General features: G+C 53.5%; 1 protein-coding gene across 1 annotated transcript in view; it reads right to left on the bottom strand.

Annotated features, from left to right (window-relative positions):
* Positions 1-921: 921 nt before the first annotated feature.
* ANKK1 (ankyrin repeat and kinase domain containing 1) overlaps positions 922-8100 on the bottom strand; it is a gene marked incomplete at both ends in the record, with an annotated part of 10836 nt that continues 3657 nt past the window's right edge. The window contains 7 exons of the mRNA XM_081062387.1: positions 922-2225; positions 3105-3141; positions 3778-3896; positions 4548-4703; positions 5327-5376; positions 5603-5754; positions 6898-7192. Of these exons, the coding sequence (XP_080918513.1) occupies positions 922-2225; positions 3105-3141; positions 3778-3896; positions 4548-4703; positions 5327-5376; positions 5603-5754; positions 6898-7192 (2113 nt within the window). The remainder of the gene's footprint in view (positions 2226-3104; positions 3142-3777; positions 3897-4547; positions 4704-5326; positions 5377-5602; positions 5755-6897; positions 7193-8100) is intronic.

Genomic DNA, 8100 nt, shown 5'->3' with positions numbered 1-8100 from the left:
CAACTCTGCTTTGCTTCCTTATCCTGTGTGAACTGACACATGTACCTCGCTGTCTCTGTCTCTCTCTCTCTCTCTCTCTCACACACACACACACACACACACACACACACACACACACACACACACGCACGCACGCACCACACCATACTAACATTATTGGCCCCTATATATAACTCAGCCCCACAGGCCAGTCTATCTCTGGAGGGGAGACTCAAATCCATAGCTTTATTGACTTCAGAGTTTGAAACGTGGCCATGTAACTGGACATAGAAAAGGATGGGGCAGGGAGACCAGGGACCATGTCCCACACAGGACCACTCGTGGGATCACCCTTCCTTCAGCCCCAGACACTAGGTGGGAGACCCAGGCACAGGGACCAGGGCCACCAGGAAGGTGTGGTCCGTGTAGCAACAGGAGGCTTGCTGGGGCTTGAAATGGTAAGTAGAATTTCCTTTGAACGTTTAGCGCCTGCCCCTTGCACAAAGCACAGGTGTCTGGCTCCCCCAGCCCCGCCCAGGTAAGGGGCCAAGTCACACAGGCCTGAGCTGGGAGGGAGTACTTCTGGCTCCTCCATGGCTCCCTTTGTCTCCAGAGAAGGTTCCTTGGCTACAAGGGCCCCTGTGAGCCCAAGGGCCAGTGGCAGGAATCTTGGAAACGAAGAGGGAATTCACTTTGGGGGCTTGAGTCCAGCTACAGGAAAAGGAGGCCAGGGGTCTGCCAGAGGAGACAGTCTTGGAGGAGGTGCTTTCCAAGCCAGACCCTTGCCCAGCTACAACCTCAGTGTACCTCTCCCCGTCCTCCATCACCCAGGGGACCAGGTTCCTATTTCCTCAAGGTCGAAGGGGCTAGTGGCAAGTACAGGGAAGCCCAGCTTCACTTCCACCAACCCCTTTTCCTTATGGTAAGGAGACCCCAGGTTGTCTACACTTCCGTCTGGTCTCCAGGCTCAGCACTGCCCAGAACAGCCAGTGAGGGCTCCTTGCCCTCTAGGAAGGGCACGATGCTCTGCTTTTGGCTCTGAAGGGCCAGCTGCAGGGGTGTACAGCCCACCCCATCCTGGATGTCCAGCCGGGCACCGGCCTGGACCAGCACTTTGAGGATGGCCATGTTGCCCTTGAGGGCTGCCAGGTGGGCAGGTGTCCAGCCCATCTTGTTGCGGACATGGACGTCTGCGCCATGCTCCAGGAGGCTGACGACACTCAGAAAAGCACCCCTCTGCACCGCCAGGTGGAGGGGTGTCCAGCCTGACTGCTCGGCAGCATTGGCATCAGCCCCACATTGCAGCAGTGCTGCCACCACCACCTCCTCCCCATGGCGGGCAGCCAGGTGCAGGGCGCTCCAGCCCATGCCTCCGGGAGCCCCTAAGTCTGCGTGGCTCTCAGCCAGCAAGTGGATAATCTCCAGGTGGCCCTTGTAGACTGCTAGGTGCAGGGGTGTCCACCCCTGCTGGGTTGGCAGCTCGAGGCTGGCCCCATACCTGAGCAGCATCTTGCAGATAAGGTACCTGCCCCAGGCAGCTGCGGTGTGCAGTGGGCTGTAGCCATTCTGATCAGCGGCATCAGGGGCTGCCCCATTCTTCAGCAGGTGCTGGACGGCCCTCACTTTACCTCGCTCCACCGCCAGGTACAGTGGCGTCCTCAGGTTTCTCTGTTGAGAATCTAACTCCGCCCCTTGGCCTGTCAGCAGCTTGACCAAGCTGATGTGGCCAAAGTAGGCGGCCACGTGGAGAGGGGTCTTGCCCTCAGCCTCACGCCGGTTGGGGTCAGCTTGACGGGAGACCAGAAGCCGTGCCACATTCTCAAAGTTGTTCTGCGCAGCCAGGTGGAGTGGGGTCCACCCCTCGTGCTCCTGGGCGTCCACACAGGCCCCGTGGTCCAGGAGTAGGCGGGCAGTGCGGTCGTCCCCATTCTGAGCTGCAAAGTGCAGTGGGGCCCAGCCGTCCTCGTCAGCCAGGTTGGCATCAGCGCCGTGCTCCAGGAGCAGGGTGCAGAGGTCGAGCTGCTGGTCCTGGGCGGCGATGAGGAGGGCTGTGTAGCCGCAGGCTGTTTGGCAGTCCACATCGACCTCATGGGCCAGCAGCAGCCTCACCTGCTCCACGCTGCCCTGCGCCACCAGGAAGTGCAGTGGGGTGACCTTGTGCTCGTAGATGCGCAGCTCCTCATCGCTTGGGACCAGGCTTTCACTGTCTGAGAGCTGCAGTACCCCCTTTAAGCAGTCTCCTGAATCTGCTGGGAGAAAGATGGGGCTGAACAAAGGACCTCTGGCCTGTCTGGAGGTCATTTGGCCATCCCCCTGCCTCCTGGAAGTACCATCCAGGAATAGAGACTATAGAAGTGTCTTTCCTGAAAGCACAGATCTCTCTGCAGGATCCACTGTCCTAGAGAACTGAGTCTGGCAGTTCTTCACATAAGGATGAGGGGGCAGTTCTTTACATAAGGACCCCCCTTAACATCATGTGAGCTTAGCCAACTCTCTGCCTCTTTGAACTTCCAGGTCTTAATCCGTAAATGGGACAAAAACAATGTCCACCTCATACCACCACTCTGAGGACAAATTACGTAGGAAGACCTTTCAGAGGAGTACTTGGCACAAAGCAAGTAAATGAAAGTTGAAAATGAATTTGTGGAGGAGCTCTGAGATCTGAACTCCTCCTGAGACTCACTTCTTCCTGCTCTACCCTGAGGTGTATTAGAAGTAAAAGCAACAATTTCCAAAACAAGCAAAAACATCACTGCCAGGCCACCTCCTCCCGCTAGAGATTCTGATTTAATTAGTCCAGGGGAGCTCCAGCAACAGTATTTTTTTTCATTCCCCAAGTAATTCTAATGTGCAGCCAGGTGAAAACCAATGCCCTACCTGCCAGGGCAGGAAGGGGGGAAGCTGGCTTTGCAAGAGCACAGACCTGAAGGGAAAGCAGAGCCAGGACCCCCAAGGGCATGGGCATTTCTGGAACATGGAGCTGGGTGCCAGGAAAGGGACACACCAGCTCCTGGTTTGTGGCAGGCCTGGGGACAAGGGCGGGGGCCTGGGGACAAGTTATGATTTGGTTCCACCTCCTCTTCCATTGTGAATATCTGGTTCCCGCTGTGGCACTCTGGGCTCACCGCTGTCTCTTAGCTCTTGGTTGACCTCCTCACTGACCTGGGGGTGGGGAACCAGAAGACACAGGGGTGAATCAGGAGGGACAGTTCTGGCACGTGCCGTCCTCCACACCTTCCCTTTCTTCAGCACTCTCCATCACTTTTAGGATTCGCTTCCCACCTGTCCTAGGAGACCCTCTTCTATGCCATTCCTACCACCAGCTACATCTAAAGGAAAATGCTGAGCAGGGGAGACTCTGCCAGAAAGAGGTAGCCCAGGGCTTTGACTTACCCTTGGGCTGCATGGAAAGCAGGGTGGCTCTGTGGGTTCAGCCAAGAGCTCCACACTAACCCATGGCTGGTTCCCATGTTAGGGGATGGACAGGATGGCAGAATAATGGCACTGATGCCCATGGTGTGGAAGCCTGGGAGCACTGTCTCCCTCTGCAGGACAGGCTCTGCTTCATCCCACACATTTAAGAGAAGGAATGTCCTTCTCAGAGGCCTAGCCACGGCCACCACTAGCCCTTAGAACACCTTTGTGCAAATTAGGAAAAGGTGTCCCAGGTGGGCTGCCTGGCTTGGCCAGCAGAATGTGGCTGGCCCCCGGTCCCCACAGAACCCCTCCGCCATGTGGCCTTGAGGAGGCCATGCCTGTGCATGCATCCTGAGACCAAACCCGGCGTACCACACTCACCTCTGGGGGCCGGCGCAGGGATGGTTTGCAGGACACCTTCCTGGCCAGGGCCTCACTCTCAGGGTCTGCCACAGGACTCTGGAGCAGAGACAGCAGCATGTCTGTCTCAACTGCTATGTCTGCTCCATGAAGGAGAGAGAGGAAAAGAAGCAATAGGCTGGCCAGCAGTCCCTCCCCCATTTTAGATACCCTACAATTCCTGTGCCCCCCGCCCAGACCCCTAAATTTATTCCTGGGCTCACACACATCCATACCTGTGTACCAGGAGGCAGGAAAGATGGGTCCCGGCCTTGGCTCAACGGGGCCACATGTAGCAAGTCTCGGACCCTCTGAGGGTCGGTCCTTTTCCATAAAATGGAGGGAAGGACTAGGTGATCTCTGAGATGCTCACACTTACACATATATGCCTGTTTTCGTAGACTCCGAAAGAGTGGGTAACCCCAGATTCCATCCATGCCTGTGATCTCATGGTCTGGGACCATTTTACAGACGAGGACAGTGTAGTAACGGGAGAATTCAGCAACAGCAGAACCAGGCCCTGCTGCCTTCCGGCAACAAGGGCTTGGGCTCACCTTCCACAGGGGCATATGTCAACCCCCAGAGGCCAGACCACTGCAGTCTTCAGCTGCCCCTGCCCCCACTGCCACCCTGCCTCAGTGCCATGCAGGCCTCTCTCTGCAGAGCCCTCCCGTCATCTCCTCTCCTGGCCCCTTCACACCTTGGCCCCACCTCACTCCCCAGTCCCTGCGCGGGTCAGGCTGGATGAGGACCTGGAAAGCAGGGCCTCTTCTTGGGGTCCTGGTCCCAACAGCGCCTCATCAGGTCCACCATCTGTTGGGCCTCGCCTGGCCAATCATCTGAGACAGACTGCAGGGAGGGCCTCATGCCTGTACCTACTCGGATGATGATGGTTATCATGTTGAGGCCTGCAAGAGGAGGTCCAGGCTGTATGGGGGCTGGGAGGTTGGAGTGGGGGGGTGGGGCAGAGAGGCTGGCCAGGAGGCAGGGGCTCAGAGGCTCTGCAGCAGGGGCTCCATAAATGCTTGGGGAGTAAAGAGCTAGATGGCAGGCCCACCTGAGGCTCTGATTTCAGCAACTGAGTCTCTGGTGCAGCGCCAGCCGCTTCCCAGGTCAAGACCAGAAATGACCCTACTTTGCAGGCCTTTGCTATCCAAAGACAGCAGGGCTGACCCACAGGCCTTGTTATGGACTTGACTTTCACCTTTGTTGGGTTATCCCTGTTTCCTGACAGTCTATGTACCTGGCATTGTAGATGGCAGGGGTGGGGGTGGGAGATGCAGGAAGAATAATATTGAAAGCAGAGGAATTAGAGCCAGAAAGCTTAGTCTCAGCTGACGTTTGCCCTGCATTTTACTATAAAGTGAGCTTTAGAAAGAAGGGGGAGTCAGGAAGGAGGGTATGATGGGAACTCCTGAAGAAAAGACGGTTTCCCCAATACAAACCTGCCACTTGTCTTGCCCCCACAAACCCTCCGCCCTCCCACAGCCCCTTCCAGGACCCCATCTGACGGACCACCGCGGTCCGCTACCTGCGTATGGTTTCTTCTGAATGAGGATTTCCCAGATGACAATCCCGAAGCTGCAGAGGGGGAAAAGTGTTCCCTGAGTGATTTTATCAGATATCCAGGGTCACCCAATCAGGGGGTCCCACAGACCGCACAATCCCAGGCAAAGCCTCTCCAGCCAGAGCCCCCCTCCATTCCTCCTCCCTGTCCTGTCGTGCCTTTGGAGCCATGGGATCCAGGCAGGGTGGTGACAACAAGCTACCTCCTGGGTACGGGGATGGAGCCCAGCCCCCCTCTCACCTATATACATCGTATTTGGGCCCTGGGGCCTTGTTACTCTCCAGGAACATCTCAGGGGGGATGTAGCTGAGGGTGCCTCGCAGAGCCGACCTCTCGATGTACTGCATCCGGGTTGACCGTTCCATCCACTTGGACAGGCCAAAGTCTGAAATCTGGGAGGAAGCCAGAGGTGGGGACAGGCAGCAACAGTCTTACTCCCAGGAAACTGCCTTGGTTTGCCTCCCCTTTCCACTACAGTGTACTGGTTAAGAGCCTGGGCTCTCTCCCAGCTCTACCATACACGACCTGTATGATCTTGGAAAAGTTACTTATCGTCTCAGAGCCTCAGTTTCCACATCTACAAAACTGAACTAATATGAGTACTTAACTCGTAGTGCTATTGTGAGCACTAAGTGAGCGATATGCAAAATTCCCTTACGACAACCTCTGGCACACAGCAAGTACTTGGCAGGTGTGGCCTTTATCCAGAGGGATGATGGCTAAAGTTGCTGTCTTTGGTGAGCTTCTGTTCATCCCACCTGCACAGGCCCTGAAGCATTTATACCATAGATATTTATCCCCGCTTTACTTCCATCCATTGATTCATTCACACACCAATTGACCATTCACTGAGAGCCAACTAGGCTGGGTACTGAGGATCAGGCAGCAGATAGAAAAGATGACATGCCCATTACCGTCCTAAGTGCTTATTCAGATATGGGTATAGTCACTCATGACATAGTTTCACATATGCCTACATTCTTACAATTGGGGTTAGCAATGTAAAGAGATGTAAAGAGTAAAAGGAGGATATGCAACAGGGGCCTGCAGGGTGGATCAGAGAAAACCTCCCTGAGGAGGTGATGTTTAAGCCAAGAGCTGAAAGATGAGTAGGTCTTTGCTAGATAAAGAAGGGGTCGGGGTGTTCCTGGCAGCGGGAACGGAATATGCAAAAGTTCTGGGGCAGAAAACAAAAGTGTGGCATGTTTTAGGCACTGAAAAAAAGGACCTTTCTTAAGGATCATCTCACTTGTCTCCATCCTCACCTGAAGCAAAGCATAGGAGGGTTAGGGGTTAATCGACCCACATTAGAAGTGGAAGACTGAGGGCCAAAGAGGTTATTGCAGGCATCCTAATACCCAGCTTCATGCATCAAATTTCACTGCTGTTCTACCTGTTTTAGGTGTGATCCCTTCCTTCAGTATTTGTCCATGAAGGGAGCTGCTTAAAACTCTTGACAGGCTCAAGATATTCCTGCTCACCTGGAGGACACTCCAAAGTGAAAAGGGGGCGGAGAGGTTGACCAGGGCCCTTACCTTGACATGCATGTTGCTGTCCAGGAGGATGTTGCCTGGTTTGAGGTCCAGGTGGAGCAGAAGTGGCTTAATGCTGTGGAGGAAGTTCATGGCCAGGCTGGTCTCATGGATGATTCGGAACTTGAGATGCCAGCAGAGGTTGTGGGTGGGCAGCATCTTCTCCAGGGAGCCATTGGCCATGAACTCCATCACAATGCCCAGGGGCTGCTTGCACACCCCGTAGATGGACACGATGTGCTGAAACTTGACCTTCTCCATTTTGGTTGCTTCTTCAATGAGGCAATTCACATCGGAGCTATGGGGGCGGGAGTGAGAGATGGAAGGAGGTGACCGTTAATCACAAGAGCCACTAAGCAGAACACACAAATTAGGCTTGATGCCAGACTGTGGAGACCCAGAGTAGCCTTGGGAGCTTGCAAGGCAGTAGAGGAGGAAAGACAGACATGAAAGGATGTACAGATTAGGGTCCAGGTGGCAGCAGCAACAAGACAGGAAGTAAACGAATTTGCAAATTTAGGGGCAAGTCCTAAATTGTATAGAAGTGGCCACAAAAAGCCTGCCATTTATTCTGACCGTTTGTCTATATGTTTGTAACCCCCAGTGGACTGCTAGCCCCTACAAGACCGATACCATGCTTCTCGTTACTGCATTAACATATCACTTATTGCCATTTGATTATGAAAATAATACACATACCTTGTAGAAAAATCTAGGGAATACAGAGAGCTATAAAGCAGAAAATTAAATTGTCAGTAATCTAATCTTCTGGAGGTGGCCTCTTAATATTTTAGTATATTCTTTTATAATACATTGCCAAGGTATCTGTTTCTCTTTCTCCCTCCTGTTCACTCCTTTCTCCTTCCTCTCCCTTTCCATCACATAGTGCGGACTGTTTTGTGGTGTTTTTCCCTGTTAGTATAGACTGAGCTCTTCCTTGCATTGTTATTCTTCTGAACCTAGGACTGTAATAACTACATGGTATTCCATTTTATGGATGAACTATAATTATTCATCTTGCTACTCCCCACAGCACATTACTATGCACAGCACAATACATCTTTGTTGAATCGAGCAGAAGTCAAGACTTAAGGGGAAGCTTTGCAAAATAAGCATTTGCAAACCCTCTTCCTCTTTTCACTGTATGTGCCCAGAGAACAGTAAATATGCAAATTGTTACAGATTGTTTGGGGATTGTGGGGATGA

Source organism: Rhinolophus hipposideros (assembly GCF_964194185.1).
Source record: "Rhinolophus hipposideros genome assembly, chromosome: 10".
NCBI lineage: Eukaryota > Metazoa > Chordata > Mammalia > Chiroptera > Rhinolophidae > Rhinolophus > Rhinolophus hipposideros.
The sequence above is the reverse complement of the archived record's forward strand: the minus strand, read 5'-3'. Positions and strand labels throughout refer to the sequence as shown.